General features: G+C 48.0%; 5 protein-coding genes across 9 annotated transcripts in view; 3 read left to right on the top strand and 2 right to left on the bottom strand.

Annotated features, from left to right (window-relative positions):
* NUP210L (nucleoporin 210 like) overlaps nt 1-1,043 on the top strand; it is a 91,984-nt gene extending 90,941 nt beyond the window's left edge. The window contains exons 39-40 of the mRNA XM_046681945.1: nt 450-524; nt 611-1,043. Coding sequence (XP_046537901.1) covers nt 450-524; nt 611-711 — 176 coding nt within the window. The 3' untranslated portion in view covers nt 712-1,043. The remainder of the gene's footprint in view (nt 1-449; nt 525-610) is intronic.
* Nucleotides 1,044-1,143: 100 nt separating this feature from the next.
* On the bottom strand, nt 1,144-2,786 carry RPS27 (ribosomal protein S27). Its single transcript, XM_046681974.1, has 4 exons — nt 2,725-2,786; nt 2,303-2,411; nt 1,598-1,708; nt 1,144-1,229 (listed from the first exon to the last, which is right to left on the bottom strand). Exons 1-4 carry the CDS (start codon nt 2,728-2,730, stop codon nt 1,201-1,203), a joined length of 255 nt encoding a protein of 84 aa, XP_046537930.1. The 5' UTR covers nt 2,731-2,786; the 3' UTR covers nt 1,144-1,200.
* A 3,425-nt stretch (nt 2,787-6,211) lies between these two features.
* On the top strand, nt 6,212-10,354 carry RAB13 (RAB13, member RAS oncogene family). The gene is made up of 8 exons (XM_046680276.1): nt 6,212-6,464; nt 7,777-7,837; nt 8,701-8,761; nt 9,005-9,082; nt 9,193-9,282; nt 9,405-9,470; nt 9,573-9,626; nt 9,800-10,354. The coding sequence occupies exons 1-8, from the start codon at nt 6,341-6,343 to the stop codon at nt 9,875-9,877; spliced, it is 612 nt and encodes a 203-aa protein (XP_046536232.1). The 5' UTR covers nt 6,212-6,340; the 3' UTR covers nt 9,878-10,354.
* A 3,490-nt stretch (nt 10,355-13,844) lies between these two features.
* On the top strand, nt 13,845-15,962 carry JTB (jumping translocation breakpoint). The gene is made up of 5 exons (XM_046684282.1): nt 13,845-14,226; nt 14,395-14,432; nt 14,635-14,717; nt 15,169-15,248; nt 15,640-15,962. The coding sequence occupies exons 1-5, from the start codon at nt 14,144-14,146 to the stop codon at nt 15,794-15,796; spliced, it is 441 nt and encodes a 146-aa protein (XP_046540238.1). The 5' UTR covers nt 13,845-14,143; the 3' UTR covers nt 15,797-15,962.
* A 132-nt stretch (nt 15,963-16,094) lies between these two features.
* On the bottom strand, nt 16,095-20,857 carry CREB3L4 (cAMP responsive element binding protein 3 like 4). Of its 5 annotated transcripts, none has more exons than XM_046684281.1 (10): nt 20,579-20,857; nt 20,131-20,255; nt 19,575-19,821; nt 19,291-19,412; nt 17,577-17,669; nt 17,339-17,445; nt 17,145-17,213; nt 16,954-17,038; nt 16,686-16,782; nt 16,095-16,557 (listed from the first exon to the last, which is right to left on the bottom strand). In XM_046684281.1, the coding sequence occupies exons 2-10, from the start codon at nt 20,236-20,238 to the stop codon at nt 16,370-16,372; spliced, it is 1,116 nt and encodes a 371-aa protein (XP_046540237.1). In that variant the 5' UTR covers nt 20,239-20,255; nt 20,579-20,857; the 3' UTR covers nt 16,095-16,369. The 5 variants fall into 5 exon arrangements, with proteins under 5 accessions (XP_046540237.1, XP_046540236.1, XP_046540234.1 ...); XM_046684280.1 differs by having other exon boundaries at nt 20,430-20,857; XM_046684278.1 differs by having other exon boundaries at nt 20,065-20,255; nt 20,579-20,855.
* Between the last annotated feature and the right edge of the window lie 1,535 nt (nt 20,858-22,392).

Raw genomic sequence — 22,392 nt, forward strand, 5'->3', positions numbered from 1 at the left:
TCACATCTAATTTGGGACAAGCAGTTGAAACTGATTTAGACTCCCTACCCATCTAGTGGATTAAAGGTCCTACTCAACTTACTACTACCAAGCAGAAATAAACTGGACGTGGCAAACACACACTACTCAGAAGTGGAAACCACTGCTAAATCTTGATATAATCGCTAGTTTTGTTCAAATTCATAGCTAGAGATAATTCAAGCAACTCATCTACACCTGCATCTTCCCCTATCTTTTAGCCCTAAATTGAAAGAAAATACCTCTAAAAACTCATGGAATAAAAACTCCCTGTAAGTATATTACTATGAAGTTATTTAATTTGAAGCATTACTACTTTTTTATAGCAATACTTAAATCTCTAAATGTTAGAGTTGACTTTGCCCCTAAGGGTTTCCTCCAGTGAAAACAGATCTGCCTCTTTGGTGACATCTCCCTTGTTCTTTTTCCAGCATACAATGCCTTCCTAAACAAGATACAGACAGTTCCAGTTGTCTATGTACCAACTCTAGGCACATCACCGACAGGTAAAGAATCATCCTTATCTTTGAAAACTTCAGATATCCATGTTTTATTCACCCGTCATCTCCCTCCCTTCCTCCTTTACTTCTAGGTTCTTATACCTCCACACGTTCTCCTCCTCCCTTCGTGAGTCCACAACCCCCACCAGCCCAAAGTCGGCTACAACATTGGCTATGGAGTATAAGGCACTAACCTCTGCTTGGACGAGTCCCCTCAACTGTAGGGGACTGGAGATTTCTAGCCCTAGACCCGGAGCCTAGCAGCAACCCCTAGACTCATCTCAAGCCTCCAAAGAAAGCTTCAGAGAACTGTTCATAAAGAATTCTAAGCCGTTTTGTATTAAAGTGGTGTGTTAGATTGTGTTTTGAAGATCAACTGTCAGTTCTTAATTCTAAGAAAACATAAAACTGAAAGTAAATATCCCATTTATATATTATCTCAGATTTTTAGTCAAACTCCAAAGATTTACTCCATGAGCCTACATGGACAGAAATATCCCAAATGTACTTTTTAAGTACTTGGCCACTTACTTGCCCCAAATGACTCTAGCAGTCCACTCTTCTGGTTGCCCCTGAATACTTGAGGTAGGAACTTCCTAGCAGTAAAACAAGACAATAAACAGGATGTATCCAAAATGTGTTTATTGGGATGGTTTCCCACTCATCTTGACTCAGGGTGCTTTTAGTGCTGCTTCCGTCTGAAGGAACATCCTGGAAGAAAGTTTCAGAGGTTAACTGACAGCAGCCTACTTACCCTGCCCACTCCCACAAAACAAAATGATGCCTGATGATCTACCCACAGGAAAGCTCTCTATTTTTCTCAACTCCTTTAGCTACTAGTCACTTAAGGACCTCATTATCAGCTTTGGCTCATAAGGAGCTCCTTTTATCACCCATCCATCTCAGCTTTAGACAGTAATCATTTGAGATTAAGAAATACATGGTTTCTGGTAATACTTCTGGGGAAAAGACTATGGAATCCAACTCTCTTTACAAGACAGTCTGATAACATATTATACAGGATCCCTCTCACTAGAAGATTCAAAGTCCAAAATCACAACATTCATTAAACCATTTACCTTCTGTAAGCCTTGCTTTTCCACCTGTAGGCTGGCAGAGAACAGTGGAGCAGCCAACACACAAAACTACTGTTTGTGCATGGCTAAAAACGGTGGTGATCTTATAGCATCCTAGAAAAAACATCAGGAAGGAGTTATATTTTTTCCATGCCCTTCTTCACTTACATGTATGCTATCATGTATTAACTGCTAAGACATTCATGTTATGTAAACTCTTGAAATTACTATCCTATTTTAAACTTGATTATCTGGCTCCAAGTATGTATTAATGTAGCCAACTCAGAAGCAATGTGGACTACCTATGATTTTTTTTTGTCAACGAGTAACCACCATCCCAGAGCCTGAAAGGGGAAGGAGTGGAATCAACAATTATTCAAGGGTCAAGAGGATGCTCCACTTGGCAGGGAGGGACGGTCAGTAAGGGGTCAATGTATCCACTCCCTTGCCTTCAGGTACAAGTACATAAAACGACCAAAGCAGAAGCCCATCATCCCACTGTTTCCGAACACAAAGAAATGTCAGGGTTTGTATATGGAGTTTTGATGGCAGATCACTCTGGACACTAAAATGCAGAACTGTACCCATCTCACACATTCGAATTTTAAGAAACCAGGGCTGCTTTAAGGATACGGCACAGCTCACACTACACCTTTTTCCAGTTCTTGGGGTCCAGGGCTGTCCCCATACTGCAAGCTATCTCCTCACCCGGGCATTTCACATCCATGAAGTAGGAATTGGGGCTCTGCACCAGGCGCTTCTTCTTGTGTTTCCTCTTCTCCTCTTCTGGAGAGGGATGCAGGAGATCCTTTGCGAGCTAGGAGAGGCAGAAAGGCAGAGATTTAGAAACCAACGGGGAAAATGGGATGATCTAAAACAGCTCCCACTGCCACACACCGGGGAGAGCTCGCCCCTCGCCGCCCCTGGTGTCTGCGCAGCTGGGCCGCCATCTTATCTGCTCTCTGCTCCTGTCTATGCAGGGGGCCCCGCGGGCCTCTGCGGTCCCTGTGGTTAATGTCCTAAGAAGTGCGGAGGGCAAACGAAGGCCCTCTACGATCCGAAATCAGCGTGCGGGGAGCCTGCGGACAGAAGAGCAAGATCTCCGCCGAAACCTGGACCAAGGAACTCACAGGCATGTTCTCGTGGAGAGGTCGTCACCGCCGGAAAGGAGCGAAAGCGGAAATCCTGCTCCTTATATCCGTCATCATGCAGGAAGTGACGCCCGGGCCTTCAGCCGCCATCTTGGGAAGGTCCCTCTCTTCAGGGTTTGTCTGTGGTGGGGGTGAGAGGAGGCTGCCATTTTCGGAAGGTCTCTAAATGTTAGTCATGACACAGTGTGTCGCCATGTTGAGAGAGGGAGCTTGCTGTCTTAAGAACGTCAGCGTTTGATCTCTGTCAGGGGATAAATAGACACTTTTTAAGTTTCCTGCTACACTTTAACAGTTGAAAACAGCGAGACCGAGCCATGTGGGGACTTCTTAAATTTCTTTACTATTTTTCAATTGGTTTAGTCTGCCCATTTTTAAGAATTCAGAAATGTAAATATTAGAAAAGAAAGTCCTCCTCATGTTTCCGCCACCCCCATCCTACTCAGGGTTAAGCAGTGTTAAATTTTAACCTGGGCCAGTCCTGTGGCCGAGCGGTAAAGTTGTGTGCTCTGGTTCAGATCCCTGGTGCGGACGTGGCACTGCTCACCAGGCTGTGCTAAGGCGCAGTCCCACAGAGCACAACCAGAAGGACCTACAACCAGAATATTCAACTATGCACTGGGAGGCTTTGGGGAGAAGAAGAAGAAAAAAAGATTGGCAACACATGTTAGCTCAGGTGGCAATCTTTAAAAGAAAATTTTGGGGGGCCGGCTCCGTGGCTGAGTGGTTAAGTTCGCGGCTCCGCTGCGGCGGCCCAGGGTTCGGATCCTGGGCGGGGACATGGCACCGCTCATCAGGCCACGTTGAGGCGGCGTCCCATGTCCCATATCCCACAACCAGAAGGACCTGCAGCTAAGATATACAACTGTGTCCGCGGGGGGTTGGGGGAAATAAAGCAGAAAAAAAAAAAAAAAGATTGGCAACAGTTGTTAGCCCAGGTGCCAAGCTTAAAAAAAAATTTTTTTTTAATTGTCTCCTTCCACTCCTTTCCCTCTAACAATAATTACATCAAACACTTATATAGTGATTACTATGTGCATACTTCTGACTGCTTTACATATGTTAATTAATCTTCACAACTCTATTGAGTTGATGCTATTATCATGCACATTTTACAGCTTAGGAAAGTCATGCCTAGAGAAGTTAAATAAGTTGTCCAAAGTACTACTAAACTGCCTTCCAAAAAGTTTGTGCCAGTTTACATTCCCGCATCCTTTTCTCCCATTTTCACCAGCACTGCCCTTCCAAGATTTATAATTTTGGCAGGATTTACACCTTTGACAAGGAATGAGAAGAAAGGAAAAAGAAGACCAAAGCATCATCTTCTATAATAATGACCAAAGGTTTAGAATGTTCATTTGTCATAACGGAGGAATGAGATGACCCAAATGGCATTTGGGGACCTGGTTAATTCCAGAGAAAAGGAATAGGGCAAAGCATGTGAGTTCCAATCAGAGATGTGCTGGTAAAAGTTTAGCAACCAGCTCTGTGGAAGAAAGCTCTGATTTATTGTCTTTGCTAATGTCAGTGGTATAAATACTCCCACCATGGCTGATTTCAAATGCCCAGTGTGACGTCATTAAACACAGAGTTAGAAGGGCTGGCCCTGTGGCCCAGTGGTTAAGTTCACACGCTCCAATTTGGCGGCCTAGGGTTTCACCGGTTCGTATCCTGGGCGTGGACATGGCACCGTTCATCAGGCCATGTTGAGGCGGCATCCCATATAGCACAACCAGAAGGACCTACAACTAGAATATACAGCTATGTACTGGGGGGCTTTGGAGAGAAGAAGAAAAAAGAAGAGGAAGATTGGCAACATGTGCTAGTGCAGGTGCCAATCTTTAAAAAAATAAATAAATAAACACAGAGTTAGAGACATGCACAATCTGTCCTCATGAGCCAATCAGAACTGGTTAGAGCACATTATTGTTGGGTGGGTGGGAAAAACCTATGAGGAAGTGACATTTAGGCTGAGATCTGAAAGACAAGGAGTCAGTCATACAACATGCTGGGGAAAAAGCATTCTAGGCTGAGAGAAGAGCTTGTGAATACAAAACCTAAGGCCAGAATGAGGAAATGGAGGAAAAGGCATTGTTGCCGAAGCTCTGAGAGCTAAGAGGAGAGTACTACCAAGATGAGATTCCAGTGAAAGAAGATATACACCAGCATAAATACAGTTTAGACAGGTGAGCAAGAATAATACGGTGGATGAAAAAGTCCAGATCCAGGCAAAATAAGATGAAAAGAAAAAGAACTGATGGATTTTTATCAGAACAATCTATGAAAATTGAAGAGTTAAGGGCTGATGAGAGGTGGTTTGGCAAGTGAGGAGAAATAGAGAAGACTCAAGGTTTGTGACACAGCTTGAAGACATAATGGGAGGTGAGAGAATGGACAAAAGGGGATCGAATAGTTGTGTTTTAGAAGGGACAAACTTGGGCACAGAAGGTGACAAGGATAAGTGAAGTGACAAAAGATGCCTTCTCACAACCAGTACACTATTGTTATACAAAGACGATTCTATTGACCCACTATTAGAAAAGCAGATATTTTGAGTAATTTTTTCCAAAGGCGAAAATAAACTTGATTCTTTATAGCCATGCTTTCCGTACTTCAGCTTCCTGGTTGCCAAGGCTACATATTCACAGCTTGTTCAGTGGAGTATCAGGAGTACTGGTCAGGGCTGTGTTAAAAGATCCACAATTCATCAAAAAAAATGAGACCAGACATTTGTAGTCCCAATTTGTCTTCCTGGGCTTGCTTGTCAGATAAATCACACATAAGGTCCCAGAAGGAAGTCTGTTTCATCTGAAGCCCCAGAATGTGTCTAGGTGAACTCTGGGGAGGCGAGCAGGGCGGGGAGGCGCGGAGGGCGGACGGGGGAGTTGGTGGCTGTTGGTATTGGGGTAAGGTGGGGCTGATTCAGTGTATAATTAATTTTAATTTTCACTGTGTTCCACCAGGGGGCAGACGGACACAACAACTAACCTACTCCAAGGCATCCCGCTTTTTTCAAAAGGAGTGGGGATTCTAGAACTAAGGGCTTGGAACACTAACATCAGAATTCTAGAACTGTCCCAGAAAGCTTCTATCTCCCTTGAATAGCCCTTCCAAAACTCAGCCTTCAGTTTTTGTTAAGTCCCAATGCCATCCCCTCCGTCACCCTTATTTTCCCAAACTTTTCCCTTCCCCTAATTGCTCTAAAATTCCTCTTCCACCGATCATCTTGGTTAATCTTCTACTTCCCTTCACTCCAGCTTCTCTGGCCTCAGACTGGAAAAGTTAGGTCACAAGAGCTGGACGATAGTAAGCAAAAATTTGTGGGAAATGGCGAGAGAGGTAGGCCAGCCTAGGCTGGGAAGGGAAAGCCCAGTGAAGAGGAGGCTGGGCTGGCTGCCCTGGCCGGGCGAAAGGGGTGGGCGGGCAGGGGGTGGGGCCCAGAGGAGTGCCGCCTCTCCTCCTTCCCGGAGCCTGGGCGGAGAGGGAGGAAAACTTCTTCCTGGCCTGGGCTCCGGCTGCTCTGTCTGCCAACCCTCCAATCCCGCCTACCAGTGCCCGGCGCTTCCCCACCCCTCCCCCGGCTCCCCCAGTGTCCGCCATGGCCAAAGCCTACGACCACCTCTTCAAGTTGCTGCTGATCGGGGACTCGGGGGTGGGCAAGACTTGTCTGATCATTCGCTTTGCAGAGGACAACTTCAACAACACTTACATCTCCACCATCGGTGAGCCCACTGGCCATATCCCAGACCCCGGACTCCCCTATGCCCTCATCCTCCAGCTCCTGAATTACTGGTGACCCCTCTTTTCAGTCCCCTGAGAAAGAGGTTTCTAAACTCCAGTCCCTCAGCCCTGTCTCAGACCCATCCCCCATACATGTCTGTGGATGGTACCCAAACCTCTAACTTCTCTGAGGTCTCCTGGTAACTCCAGTTTGGCCAGCCCCTCATTTTCTTGGTACCATCCTTCTCCTTCATCTCCTCAAATCCACATGAACCCTTCTCTGTTTCTCTCTCAGCTCCACTTCCCCCACCCCCATTCACCTAGAACTCTTGATCCACTCTCCATATTTCCTGTATCCCCTCTCCCTGAACATCTTTCTCACAATTCTGCTACCCTCTTTCTGTCCCGCTGAGTTTCAAACTCTCCCATTGTATCCCCCACCTTACCATCTATTTCTTAGTCTCCTTGCCCCTCAACTTGATAGGGGGTTAGGGAGGGTGCAGCAGAGTGGCCGAGTGTGCTGGAGGGTGGCCCAAGGACTGTGATCATGAATATGCAGTCAGCCTGGTAAGGAAGGTGGGAAAGAGGGGACTTTTGGGGTCTCTGAGTCAGCCTGGTGACTCAGCCTCCTTCCTGGGGCTCCCAACAGGCTTGGGGGAGGTGCCCAAGTTTCCACCAAGAACATTGTCTCCCCTCTTCCTCTCCCATCTTTCTTAATCTCCTCTGGCCTGGGAAATAAGACAAGGAGAGTCTCTAGACAATTCTGGTTAGAAAGGGAAAGGAAAAATGCCCCTCTTTCCTAGTTCAGTCTCAGGAGGAATCTTGTTCAGCCTCAGACTTTCTTGGTTCCAAGCCTGGCCTACTAGTTAATTCACATAGAGTGGCATCAGCTACTTTTCCCTCACTCTTTACCCTATAGGGCCAGGAGAGTAAGTGGAGTACCGAGAGTAGAGGGTTCTAAAAACCAGAAAGGAACAGAAATCTGAAAGTAATATTTTGGAGGAGACAGACTGAATTGAGAGAGTTGTCAGCTGGCATGTCTGACTACTCAAAAGGTCCCTTAAGGGCCCTAAGCCTCCCTGCAGAATTTTTATTACCTTCTCCCCCCAAAGTCCATAAACTCTAAGTAAAAACAATTATGCTTGCTGTACAAATACAGCTTTGAGAAAATTCTCCTAGTTTTACACTTCCAACAAGATTGCTTCTCAAGTGCCTCCCCTTCAGAATTTCTGGCATTGCTGCTGCTCCATTCCAGTCTTTCCTACCACACACTTTTACATGCACACGCGTACATGTGTGCACTCTCCACCCTAGGAATTGATTTCAAGATCCGCACTGTGGATATAGAAGGGAAGAAGATCAAACTGCAAGTCTGGTGAGTGAATCCCCCAGGACTCCTAACCAGACCTCCTCATTTACTTCCTGTAAACTTTTTCCTTCCATTTTGCTTCATTTCTCTCCCTTTCCCCATTGTTCCTTCCAGTTCTTCTAATCCATTTCTGTCACCTAACTCAGATGTCTTTCCATCTCTCTTCCTGCTTGCTTAACTATTTTCAGCTTTTTTCTAACTCTCTTGCCTCTCCTGGCTCCAGAGCATTTTCTGAACTTGACAACAAATCGCTGTTGAGCTATAATGTGGAAACAGGCTCTAAGCAGTTAAATAGCAAATAGCAGAATTATACTTGACTCTAAGTCTAGTACTCTCTTTAAATTATGGAGAGCCTGGAAAGCTAAGTGCAGAGGTTTGACTTGACTGTCATAAGGAAGCTGGAGCCCCTGAAGGTGTTTAAGTGGTAGAGGCTTAATGGAGGATTTATGACAAAATAGATAAGAGTAGGCTGTGGCTCAAATTCTGGCTCTGTTACAGAATGACCCTCCTCAGTTATTTAGCCTCTCCAAATCTGTTTCCTCATTTGTAAAATAAGGATAATAAAACATGTCTCACAGGGATAGAGTGAAGATTAGATAAAATGGCACATACATATAAAATGATCCATACGCGGTGCTTGGCAGAGTAAGCATCCAGTGAATAAACCAGAAAGATCTTGTTTCTTAGGCCTCTACCATCTCTCAGTATTAGCCCAACTGTCTTTCATCCCTTTCCCCCTTTGCTGTTTCCTGATTCTGTTCCTGTCAGCCCCACACTGTTATAAAAAGCTAAATTCTTAGCCAAGGGGAATGCTCTCTTTGAAGAGCCCTTCCCTCTATCCCACCGCATGAAATATTCCACCTCTTCAGGGACACAGCTGGCCAAGAGCGATTCAAGACGATAACTACTGCCTATTACCGGGGAGCCATGGTACGAAGTGTGGGTCTGGACAAGGGATGAGGGCATGAGGCAGTAGAATGTAGGTTTATGAGTACAGAGGGGCAGGGGTTGGAGCAGGGAAAAATGGGGGGCACAGTGTCGGTTGCAGAGGACCCCACATGGCCTAGTGATTAGACTCCTGGATAGAACTCGCAGGGTCATTTAGAGGACAGTGGGAAGCCTAAACAGGGGAATATGGTCTAAGGCTCCATTGTGAACTCTGCCATCCCCCAGGGCATTATCCTAGTATACGACATCACAGATGAGAAATCCTTCGAGAATATTCAGAACTGGATGAAGAGCATCAAAGAGGTAAGGACCCTCCCAGAGAGATGGGGGAATTGGGTAGAACCTGGAGGATGAAGAGGACTGTGAAGATGAGCAGGACCCAACTTTTACTCATCTTACCCTTTTGCTCCCAGAATGCCTCCGCTGGGGTGGAGCGCCTCCTGCTGGGGAACAAGTGTGATATGGAGGCCAAGAGGAAGGTGCAGAAGGAGCAGGCCGATAAGGTAAAGACCAAGCTGGGCAATGTTCTGGAAAAGGGCTGGGAGGGCCAAGATAAGGTCAGATTGCAGAAGACTTGGCTACTGCCCTTTCTTCAACTTTCTTCTTCCCATTTCACTCCCTACAGTTGGCTCGGGAGCATGGAATCCGATTTTTCGAAACAAGTGCCAAATCCAGTATGAATGTGGATGAGGTGAGAGACACCCCACTCCACCCCCTGAAGAGATGACGTATTGGAAGATAGATTTTTCTTCCCCTCCAATCTGTTCTGACCAATCTCTCCTTTCCCCATTAGGCTTTCAGTTCCCTGGCCCGGGACATCTTGCTCAAGTCAGGAAGCCGGAGATCGGTGAGTTGGTTCTGCTGGGCTAAGCCCCACTATGTATTTGTATGTTGGGAGTAAAAACTGAAGAGGGGAGCAGTGCTAAGACTTCGCATGAGGGTGGGTCCCCTTCAAACTGTTTATAGCCTCAGACTCCAGCGAGCTATTCTCATCCTGACCCTGTGCCCTTCTCCATCTAGGGAAACAGCAACAAGTCCCCCAGCACTGACCTGAAAACTTGTGACAAGAAGAACACCAACAAGTGCTCCCTGGGCTGAGGACCCCTTTTTGCCTTCCCACCCTAAGCCTGGAGGCTGAACCTGAGGGAGGCAGGGCTGAGCGGCTGGGCAGGGGAGAAATAGCAGGTGGGGCTTGGAGTGATAGAGATGGGTAGACGGTGGAAGAATGAGGAGAAAATGGAGAAGAAAAAAGGAAGGAGAGGGAAGGAAAGAGGAAAAGAAGGAAAGGAGGCAGAATAGGCAAGGTGAAGAGAAAGAATTGAGGAAGTGAAAAAAGGTGAGAAGGAGGTAGGGAGAGAGGGAGGAGGAAAGGAGGGATACATGGCCCTGGGCCTCAGACCTTCCTTTTGTTTCCAGGGCAAACATAAATGTAAATAAATGATTGCTTTATTCTCATACTGGGTCAGGTTTTAGCGTCCTGTGAGAGGCTGGCTCAGTGCCACCCTCTGAAGGTTTGGTCCTGTCTTGTCACTCTACATGGTCTTTCTCAGTATTAAAGGCTGCCATTTGCACAAATGTCCCTGGTTTGGGTAACTTCCATCATTGTTGGAATTGCTCTCTACTCATAAACCTAATCCTCCCTCTCTAAGGTGGTTGGTCTGCCTGAATCTGGCTGGGTTCCTGTGATGCCAGGACTAGTCCTGCAGTTCTCCCTTCCCCAGCTGTTTATTTGATGAGGAAAACAGCAAGGAACAGAGACCCTGACAGTCTGGACATCTTCTTTCCATGATGGGGTTTAGAGGATCCTTGTGGGCAGAGCCCTGTCTAAGAGATTCCGAAAGAGGAGGAAGACTCTTTCTTGGGCCTCCCCAGGGGAGTGACAGCCCAAGCCTCAGGGAAATAACAGGACCTGGGATTGTGTATCCAGTGATTTCTGCAAGCACCTTTGAGTTTGCCAGGAATGCCGTTAGGCAGCTGGTAGGCATTATTATCTGCTTTTATAGATGAGGAAAATGAGACACAGAAGAGGTTCATTTACTAATAAATACTTTATTGAGCATCTACTATGTACCAAGCACAATGGTCAAGTTAAACATAACCATTGGGTGGTACTTAGCAGAAGAGGGACAAGCAAATTTTAACAAACACAGCTCCTAACTACTGCATAACAAAGAGGGAAAACTATTGGGAAGCAAAAGAACCACCACCAGAAAGCTTGGCTTTGATATACAGGGCCCTCAAGTATGCATAGTTCCCTTTACCCTTTCACATTAAACAGCAAAATTATCTCACAGACTTGATCTTTTAACAGGACAATGAAAATGTCAGGTTTGGTTTGGACAAAACATTATTAGAAAAATCCTCTCATTTTATTCATAGATATTATGTTCAAGGCATTTAAGAAATCCCCAAGCCTACAGTATGCAAATCTGTGGCACAACCCTTGAGTCAGCAGCAAAGCGTTTTTTGTGCTGCTGAGGGTTTTTTTGCTGAGGCAGATTGGCCCTGAGCTAACATCTGTTGCCAATCTTCCTCTTTTTGCTTGAGGAAGATTTTCCCTGAGCTAACATCTGTGCCAGCCTTCCTCTGTCTTGTACGTAGGTCACCACCATGGCATGCCACCACCAAGTGGTGTAGGTCTGCGCCCGGGAACTGAACCTGGGCTGCCGAAGCAGAACTTAACCACTAGGCCACGGGGCTGGCCCCATGTGCTATTGTTTTGTTGGTAAAAGACAACACTCAAAAAAAGTACGACAGTGATGGGAGAAGAACCTGGGAAATGATTTGATAACTGTATTAAGTATCCAAACTTCAATGAGGTAATGATCCTTATGTGTGGCTTATGTTTGAGCTCTGTAGTCAACTGCCCAGCTGGTTTAATTTGCTCACGAGATGAGGAAAGACTTGCATTTTATGAATCCCAGGAAGAAAACTGACTGATATCTTCATCATACCCCAGAGCAGGTATTTTAAAATCCAGTTTCAGTGTAGAGATCCTATTCAATTGCTTGGGACAGCTATTGGAAGTGAGATCTTATAAAATCTCACAGCTTGTCATGAGACATGGTAGGACTGGGTAAAAAGTAACAATACTAGAAGATATCAGCCAAAACTTATATTATAGCTAAAAACTGTTGGGCAAAAACCCACACCCTACTTTCTGTAACATACGACTATTTTTTTTTTTTTTTTTTTGAGGAAGATTAGCCTTGAGCTAACTGCTGTCAATCCTCCTCTTTTCACTGAGGAAGACTGACCCTGAGCTAACATCCATGCCCATCTTCCTCTACTTTTTTATACGTGGGACGCCTTCCACAGCATAGCTTGCCAAGCGGTGCCATGTCTGCACCCGGTATCCGAACCAGCGAACGAACCCCAGGCCGCCGAAGCGGAACCTGCACACTTAACTGCTGCAGTACCGGGCCGGCCCCAACATACCACTATTGACACAAACAGGCAGATAATTAACTTAAAGGAATGCATAAATAGTCTCAAGCAAAATTAAAGCTCAGCCCTCACCAGGCTTTTTTTTTCCCAACTCCCACCCAATGATCTTTCCACAGACTGATAGTTTCTGCTCTTGAGAAGCCAGCTTTAAGTTTTAGGGGGAAGATAGAATTTATGGGATATAGCGCCAGATACGCTGTTAATCCCAAAATAAAGTGCTTTAGTCCTTAGGGCTGTTGGGGAGAGGAGGGAGCTGTGGTCTTTAGGCTAGAAAAACTTATGGGGGAGGAGAATGTGGAACAGAGTTAGCAAGAAACAAGTATGGGGATAAGCCCTTTGATCTGGAGAAGTGGGGTCCAGATTATTATTATATAAAGTTTATTTTAAGTACCTCCTATCTATCTACTGAGCATCTAAGAAAACAAAACTCACATGATCCAGTTGTCTGGGAGGCTGCTGACATACATATATGTAAAACTAGGACAATTCTGGCAGCATTAGGATAGTGACCAATATGTTCCCAGACAGTAAAGCATGAACCCAGAGTGTGGGTCAAGTCACTGAGGTTCTGGATATGTATCAAGGTTTAACTGCATAGGGATGGAAAACAGACATAAATCCTTAGCCCTGGAGTTGAAAGTCTGGGCTCAAGCCTCAGCTCTCACTCACTAGCTGGGTGACCTTGGACAAGTCACTTATACTCTGAGCTTACTCATAAAGCAGGGATAATACCAACTCTGATTCCTCAGGATTACTGAGGAGGATCAAAATGAGCTAAATGTTGCATTCAAAAAGTATGATACAAATGTGAGGCAATATAATTAGAAGAGAATAAGGAAAGTGTTTTCATACACAGGTGATTTGCATCTCGCCAAAAAACCCTAAAAATGCATATTAGCATTTCCATTTTATGTTGAACACTGAGAACCAGATACCGTCCTAGAGTAACATAGCTCATAAGCACCTTAGACACAACACTCATTGGGACTTCAAATCTCATACTTTCCTCGTTGCACTAAAGATTATTCCATTATATAGGAGCAAGAGAGAGCCGAGAACATTTGAGGTTATTCAAAGGACCAGTTCTGGGGAGTAATTTAGCAATTAAGCTAAGAGAAGGTGACATCTGAGTACTAGAGCTGAGTGGGAGCAAAGAGACAAGGGAAGCCTTCAGGTTCACTGTGGGTCTCGGGAGAAAGTGCAGTTTCGCCTCCATCCCTGGGCCGCCAACCCCCCTTCTCCCTTGACCATCCACCGAGGCGGGAAGGATGAGATGGGGAAGAGTGTCCGGAAGGCTGAGGCTGAATGGTGAATCGCGGGTTTTAAGGAGGGAGCAAAGTCCTGAGAGGACGACGGATTGTTCTTTTTTACGTCTCGCTGCTGACCGAGCCCAGAATGGGTAAGGAGGCGACAGCCCAGGGAGCAGCGAAGGGAGAGAGCAGGCAAGCCTCACAGCCGCCATTTCCCGCTCCGGCGGAGGCTTGCCAGGCCCAGCATGCCCCGCGGCGCGAGCCAATGGCCGCGGTCGTCGCACTGGCGCCGTGACGGCCGCCACCACCCGGAAGACTACAAGCCCCGACAGGCTGCAGCTCGCGCGCCCCCGCCCCCGCCGACCGGCCCGCGCTCGGGATCCTCGGCGGGGCAAGATGGCCGCGCCGCGAGCGGGAGCGCAGGGGAGGGGCTGCTAGGCCCGACGAGCGGCCGAAGACCGAGCGCGCGGCCCCGAACGACCGATGCGCCTTGGCTTCTCGCCGTGGCTATGGGGACGCCCCGATAGAGCCTTTGGCCCTATAGGCAGCCCCAACATCTCGCAGCCCTGACCTGGAACCTCCGGAGGGCTGCGGAACGAGCGCCGCCTCTGCGCTCCGGCCGGGGCACGAGGCCAGTCGAGCGGACAGGCGCGACCCTGAGCGCCCCATGCCTGCGGGCGCGGGGAGGCGTGGCCTCCCCCCAGGCCGCCACCTCTGCTGGTTGCTCTGCGCTGTCACCTTAAAGCTCTGGTGAGGAGGGGCTGAGGGCAGGGAAAAAGGGGGGACGGGAGGAGCGGGTCGTCGCCGTCCCCGGAGATGAGGGATACTGTGTCTCTGCACCGCGGAGGCGAGGTGGCGGGGGAGGGGGTCTGGTTTCTGGTTTCTGACTTTTGCGCTTTTCCCCCTCACCCGCTGCAGCCAAGCAGACGCGCCGGTGCGGGAGGAGAAGCTGTCAGGTGGGTGATGGCTTGAGAACCCCGCGCCCCCATAGTTTTGTTTCGTTTTTACATCCTCCCATATACCAAGAGCACAGGTGGAAAAGGGCGGCACCATGGAGAGTGAGGGCATTCAGCTGTGCTGGGAAGTTGGATGGGCAGAAGCTTTGGGAGAAATATTTTCTGAATGAGGTCTGGGGCTGGCATTTCTCTTCCCTTTTAGTGAGCGCCTCAAATTTGCCGTGCTGGCTGGTGGAAGAGTCTGTGGTGGCAGAAGAGTGTGCTCCATGTTCTAGTTTCCAGGCTGTGAGTATCTGTTTTCTGGCCCTTTTTTTCCCACATCTAATCAGTCCCTAAGTCTTACTAAGTGGGCCTCTGCATTATCTTTTCGTCTTTTTCCTCGCAGTCTCAGTATATGTCCAAATCTTAACTTATCTGCCCCCGAAAATGTGCCCTTTTCTTTCCAAGTTAAGGCAATGTTTAGCTAATAACCATGTTATGTTCATTTTTAATCCAGTAGGCTCTGGAACCTGTCCCCACCTCTCCTAGACTATTGCCCCTGGAATGTTCTTTCTAACACACATTTCTAAGCAGGCAGCCGCCACTTCCACCATCCCCATCAGAACTCTTCATTAGATCTCTGTTGCCTACCATCTCTGAGCCATAGCACTTGGGCACCTGCCCCTTCGACTGGCAGCCTTTCTGCTTCTCCTGCTGCCCCTTCCTAACATGTGCTTTGGTCCTTTTCTCCTGGCAGAAAACCACCCCTGAGTGTGGTTCCACAGGGTATGTGGAGAAAATCACATGCAGCTCATCTAAGAGGAATGAGTTCAAAAGGCAAGTGCTATTTCTCTTCTTGAAACCCCCTAGCTCACCTCTGCTCCTAGGACTTTAGGTAGATAGTCCCACCTCTTCTTCTTGGTCTAAAAGTAGCATGGCATATTGGAGCCAAATTACTTGAACTCAAGTCCCAACTCTACTCCTCAACACTATATTACTGGTCATATTTTCTCATGAGTAAAATTGGTTAACACCAGCTCTGCTTCCCTCACCAGAAAATGAAATGATATATCGGAGTGGGACTTATGTACTGTAAACACATTAGAAGGCTGAATCTGGTTTTCTCTTTTGCCCCTGGATATATCTTGGTTAGGCTGAAGTAGAAGAGAGATTAGAGAGTGAGGCTATCTGACCTTCCCTGGGAATAACTGTTTCTTCCTGCCCTCAGCTGCCGCTCAGCTGTGATGGAACAACACTTATTCTGGAAATTTGAAGGTGCTGTCGTGGGTGTGGCCTTGGTCTTCGCTTGCCTTGTCATCATTCGTCAGCGACAGCTGGACAGAAAGGCTCTGGAAAAGGTCCGGAAGCAAATCGAGTCCATATAGCTACCTGCTCCCCTTTTATATGGGTCTTAGCGACCCTACCTCAGACAGAGAAAGTAGAATGGACTGGCTTATGCCCCTGGTTCTTTGGAACCTCGTGGTGGCACCCCCTTTCTCCCATCTTCCTCCTTTGGATCATTAATGAGCACAATAAACAGAGTAAAATAGTTTCCTTCTCTACTGTAATTGGTTTGGGGCAGAAGTCATGGAGGCAGAGAGGGAAAGGGGATGGGAACTTTAGCCCTGTTTACCAAACACGTATCTTTCCCCCCTCTACTACTCATTTACCACATTCAGGATACAGTTTTAGCAAAAAGTTTATTTCTCAACCAAAACTTCTGTTTCCCCTCAACCCTAAGCCCAAAGAAGAAATAAAATCACAGATACACGACAAAAGTATTTGAGGTGTCCCCTCACGGGGTATGGGCCTCAGGATATAGACATCTAGGGTGTCCTGAAGTGATTTAGACCCCTGAGGCCAAAGAACGCTGAGTGGGAATCTCAGGGGAAAGCAAAACCATAGGGGAGCCCTGATTCCTTACTGCGACTGGGAAATGGGACAGGAAGTGTTCCAGCTCACATCTCATCTGCATGCAGCACAGTTCTGACGCGCCGGCTGGGGCCTAGCTTCCCTCCTGTCTTCTCAAGTAGTGTACTTGTGGAGCCATTTACGCCCCCAGGTGGCCCCCCCAATCTGGACTCTACCACTGGGGTCTCCAGATTTTCTGTCATGTCCTTGTGAGTCAGGATATTTCTGGAAATCACTGTGGGTGAAGGAAAAAGGGCAGTAGTAGAGTGCTCCCTTGGGCAGGGGATCCTAGACAGGACAGGACCTCTCTCCCCCTCTTGACTACCCTGAAGAACAGAGTCCCACTCTGCCCTTGCCTCTCACCTCCATGAGGCTGGTAATCGTCAGGCCCAGCTTCTGGTAGACCCTGAAAGGGGCTGAAACTGGGCAGGATGATGAGAGCCAGAGAAAAAAGGAGGATCTGAGAAGAAGCAAGAGGACACTTGGGCTATGGGGACAATAAAGGGAGCACAGGGCAGTTAGGGTCATGAGGGATGGGAAGATTGGTATGGCTAGGGAGTAGGGGTATCAGGATGGAAGTGTGGCAGAAGATGGGGGAGGTAAGGGGAGATGGAAAGTAGATTAATGGTACCAGAACACAAGTGCTGGTCTGGGCAGCTTTGTTGGAAGTTTGAGCAATGAGCATCTGTAGCTGGCGGAGCTGAGTCACTAGGGAGCTGGGGAAGGAGGAATGAAGAGTTAGATCTGGGAACCAGGGCCCAAGAATGGTGTCCCTGTGGGCCACACCCTTCCCCCCAAAGCACACACTATGCTTTCACTCACATATTGTGCCTCTCTAGCTCCTGGACTTTTTTCTGTAGTTCCTGGTTCTGTGCAGAACAGGCAGCCACCCTAGGGAGTGTGGAAGGGTAGACCAAGGCTCTGCAATCATGTGAGTCCCTCACCTTGCCTGCCTTAGTAAGGAAGGGAGCCCAGACGAGGTGCATGGGAAGCCAGAAATGTGAGTCCAAACATACCTGCTCTCTAGTCCATCGATGTACTCTTTCTTCCGCCGCCGACTGTCCTGAGCTGACTGCTTGTTACGTATTTTCCTCCTGACCTTCTTGAGGACCCTCTCCTCTGCCTGGGGGCCAGGGTATGTTATTCCTGGGGCTTTAACCTCTCCCAACTCCCCAACTCGCCCCTGCGATTCTGGCTCTCCAGAAGCCATGGTGGGGCCACTGGGTTGGGATGCCCTTTGTGAAAGCATGTTACCTTGGTGAGGGGCAGATGAGAGGGCAGGGAAACCCCTTCCTGCCCCAGCAGACGCTTCTCCTCATCTGTTAGGAATAAGGTTTGACAGGGCAGCTGGTGGGGAAGAGGAAGAGATGTGATGAGAATGGGGAAAGGGTCATCCCATTTCCATGGCCCAGGCTGCTCCCCTTGCATGCCTTCTGGACGTTGTTCCCCTTTGCACTGAGGAATAATCATGAAGTGAAGTGAAGGGCAGGGACCTTAATTCAGATGGGCTCTGGATCAAGCCAAAGGGACCTCCTGAGGCTGAGAAGGAAAACAAGAGGAGGTTTTGTCATATCCTTTGCCCACAGACTTAGGACGTTGGCACTGTGAGCAAGCTAGAGAGGGCCTGTGTTCCAGAGCACATCTCCCCAAACTTTAGGAGTATTTGAAGAGGATGTGGAGGAACTCACTAAGGTTAATTCTAACAGCAGGCAAAGATCAGGCTTTATTTTACAGCAGGCAAATGATTCCCTTTCAGCCATTAACTTCTACTAGGCAGAGAATTTTATCCAGTCACCTGGTCAACCACAGGGAGCTCCCTGGGGAAGTGACCCATTCTCCCCTAGGGTCTGAGCCCTACTTGTCAGACTGAAGCTCTGTCTCCTCTCAAAGAACTCCCCAAGGGTAACCAGACTGAGTTACTTCTCATCACAAAGTGCATGGGGAGGGTAGATGGCGTCTGGTTAACATGAGCCTGCCAACTGAGTAACTTGCCTTTCTAATACTCCTTTTTGAAAGGTTTATGCTTCACTTTGTGACTTAACAGGAAGTAGTTTTTGCTTTTGCCTCCTGATGGGTCTTTGGCTTTTAGCTAAACCATTTCTTCCATCTGCCTTTTCCTGATGCTCCCTTCTTGCTCCTGCAACTATTTGGTGGAACTATTATAGGGGTGTCCCTCGCAATCCACCAATCAAAATCTCTGAGAATGAGGCCTAGAGGGTTTTATTTAAAAAACAAAACAACCACAAACTCCCAGTGTTTTCGATGCAACTCAAGTCTAGAAAGATCAGACTTTCTAATGTCCCACAGCCCAGGATTCTAAGATACTTGGCTTGGCTTCTGGCCCCAGCTTCAACCACAGATTTCCAGGGAGGCCAGAACCTGTTCTCTGCCTTTTGCACACAAGGAGTCCTTTCCAGGATAAAAGAAGGAACAGTGATATGAGCAAGGTCCCCTCTGCGCCCCCACTGCAGGAACCAGCCCAGCCAGCCTGGGGACGGTATCTGAAGTGTTACTCCCTACACTGTAGCCCTGGGCAGTGGGTGCCCCTGGACAAATGTTCCAGTGGAAACGTAGTTGCAGTTGCTTCTATACCCTGTGTCCAGTAACCAATTGGATTTCCAGGCGGCCTGTCCCATTTCTACTTCCTGACCCAAGGCTGAGACAATGGCCCTGACTGAACAAACAATGCATAGAGGTCCAGGCTTTCTCCTGAGCCCTAGTCCCAGATTTCCTCACTCCACCTTCTCCTTAACTGAGTTATCATCACCTTACCCACAAGGGCTCTGCCTCCCTTGTCCTTTCCTGCTCTTAAAGCTGCTTATGTCTCCCCAGTCTTCAGGCCTGACGTCGCAAAAATTAGGACAAAGTTCAGCATCAGTTTCCCCCTCCTTTACCCCCTTTCCCCATCTGTGTGGGTATATTATGTGTGTATCAGAGAGTATTGGATCCAGTTGACCCCAAGACTCACCAGGGTCACGGGAGGCACTGGGTTTACAGTGCCTGCTCTGGGCAGGATGTGGGCATGAGCATCAAGGTGCAGTTCACTGACCATGCAGGCATCAGGCATCAAAAGTGGTGGGCTCCGCTGATCTGAGGGAGACACAGGTGGCTGGGAGAAAAGGGATGGAGGGTACCCCTGACAACAGCAGGGTCTGGGAGTGGCACAGGTTGGGCACTAGCGCTAGTCCCTTAACCCCAGGGCTAGGGCTAGACCTGAAGGGCCATTGTCCTCTTCCCACAAAGAACACTGACCTAGCTGGATAGAGATGGGCTCTACAGCTGGCCCAGTTTCCCCCTGCATCCTCTCCAGAGCCCCTGCCTCATAGACAACCTCATAGAGGGCAGGGGAACTGGGTGCCTTGGAGGCAGGGGGACTGTCTGGATGGCCAGGGTCCTCAGAGATTCCACTGTCACTGCCAGGAGATGCTTCTGAGCAGTACACTTCATTGGGATCAATGAAAAGCTTCAGGAAATCTTCAGGCTCACTCTCTTGAAGGCCCTACAGTAGAAGAGGGTATAGATGCTTACAGGAAAGAATTCTGGAAATGTTACCTGACATCAACCTTGATCCTTCATGCTTCAGTTTCAGTCCCTTCTATCCTTGGACATAGGCATTGTTACAGCTCATGTCTATTTTAGGGGCTCTGTCTTCAGACCTCTCTCCATGTGGAGGCTGAAGCCTCTTGGGCTTCTTATCAGAGGTGTGTCTCAACCCACCAACACTTCCACTCATCACACTCACACAGCCAAGGCCCCCACTGGACTCCCAGCCTTGCTTCCCCTGTTCTTGCAGCCTAGTCACAGGGACCTCTGGAGGTGGACAGTGGAATCCCAGTTCCAGGAAGGATCCTGTTGAGAAGACATCTTCTGGGGGCTCTAGCCACATGTCCAGCAGCTCAGGGGTTCTGAAATCCATCCTTCTACTGGGAGGCACTGGAGGAGAGGAGAATTGCAGAGAGAGGATGATAGCATTCCAACCCCCTACCCCCCACAGCTTCTGGGTTCCTCTAACCCTTCACGTGCACAGCCCCCTCACCTGTTACCTGAAGATCTTGCCCCCCACCTTATCTCTCTGGTTGAGACAAATGGGCCCCCCCTGGATATTACCTCTTAGGAAGAGTCCAGCCCTGCCAAGCCAGCCTAGCCTGCTGACGGCCCCAAACACTGCTCCTTTTCTTTCCTCCAGGATCTCGCATCCTGGACCTGCCCAGCTAGACCCCGCCCCCAGCCTTACACCAGGAAAAAGTGGGTTGCACCTAGCCAGGAGCCACGGTAGGGGCACTGTATCTGGGAGCAAGGGGTTAAAAGGCTCAGCGTCCGCAAACTCGACTTAAGTAAAACTTAGGCAGCCTCGTCCTTTTTGCCTCAGTTTCTCCTCGCGATAGCAAATCTTCCTGAGGGTTTTGGTGGCTCCTCAGGGAAGGCTAGAAATGGTTGTGACTGGAGCACAGGACGTGACTGTTCTCCGGCCATCAATTTTATGAAGGAGATCGTGGCAGGGTTGAAAACAAAGAAGGAAGGAATCAACAGAATTGCCCAAGATTTACGGCGGCATCCCCTCCCCCACCCCATGGCGCTTGTCCCACAGTTGAGTCTGATTGGAAGCTAAAGACGTGAGGGGTTGAGGGGCAGGGCATTGAGCAAATGGAATCACCCTCTCGAGGCAGGCTCCAGCGTAACTGGTCAGAATGGGCTGTCGGAGAGGGAGCGAGGCCAATGGGGCCGGAGGATTTATTTGTTCCGCGGGGATTGGGTTCCGCGGGACCACAGGGAGAGTAAGAACCAGAAGACAAACAGTAGGGAAGTTGGGGCAAAGTTCTGAGAATACAGGTGGGAGCGGTATGGCTTGGTTTCGCTTGCCACGTGACTCCAAAACCCAGATTATTACCTAGGCTGGAGTAAATAACCTGTTGACCCAAGTTAAGTGACAGAGCGTTGACTCAGCCGGCGGAAAATCGTGCAATGGCGCGTTGTCCAAATCCGTAATCTGTGCCTCATGCTACTGATAAAGAACAGCGGTTATACACACATGCTCACAGGACTCTTAACAAACGGAGGGACAAGGGTCTGGAAAACTGCGAAAGGTTAAAAAGTCATTTGGGTTTGATGTGGGAATTTGTCTTCTTGTTTAATTACCAACAGCAGTATGTGTCCTGCATTTGTACAGTTTACAAAATGTTTTCATAAACATTGTTCTCTCACTTAATCCACAACAGCTCTGAGGTAAACACAGCAGGTAATATTTTACTAATTTGACCGATGAGGAGATAGAGATCCATGACTAGAAAGGAGAATACCAAAACTCGGGATTTTTGCCTTGGTCTAGGGATTGATGACCCAGGAATACACTTTAAATAAAATAATGGAGCTATCCTGATACAGGTATGATTTTGCCTGCCAGCCTCCCCAGTAGAGCTCCAGATAAAGCATAGCTGGGTGAATAAAGCAGGAAAGTTAGGGTGTGGATCCAGATTTCAAACTGCTCTTCTTGTGAAAGTTTGAACGGGCTAAGGGTAAAAACTGGAACAGGATCTAATACTTACAGAGTAACTACTGTATGGTCAGACATTTTCATGTTACTTGTATAATTCTCATAGCAACTCATAGCTGGCAGAGAGAGGTTAAGTAACTTTCTCAAAATTACTCTGTAAGTAGCTGAACCAAGATTGGAATGCCTGAGTCCATATTCTTCGCACTATACTAAACTACCCTGGTTTACCCTGCTGGGGCTTTCTCAAATTTCCCAACTCTGTCTTTCTGCTTCTCTCCCTGCATCTTGCTGGAGAAGTAAAGAGACAAAGCAAGCTTCCTGGACTAATGCAGAGTTCTAAGGAAAGCAGAGCTGTCCTTGCTTAGATCTTTCCTAGATCAAGGTTTCAAAGGGCTTCCGGCAAGCTACATGTGCAGAGATGATTAAGTGGGAAATATAGTCAGCTTCCATTTATGTTAGAAGTGGAAGGGACCTCTGGCATCATCTGCTAGTCTAACTTCTCTGTTCCACCTGATTTGTCAAGCACCTGAAAGGGAAAATGACTTGCCTAAGATCACAGGTACGGCTGGGACTAGTACT

This window comes from Equus quagga, chromosome 13 (genome assembly GCF_021613505.1).
Source record: "Equus quagga isolate Etosha38 chromosome 13, UCLA_HA_Equagga_1.0, whole genome shotgun sequence".
Lineage (NCBI taxonomy): Eukaryota > Metazoa > Chordata > Mammalia > Perissodactyla > Equidae > Equus > Equus quagga.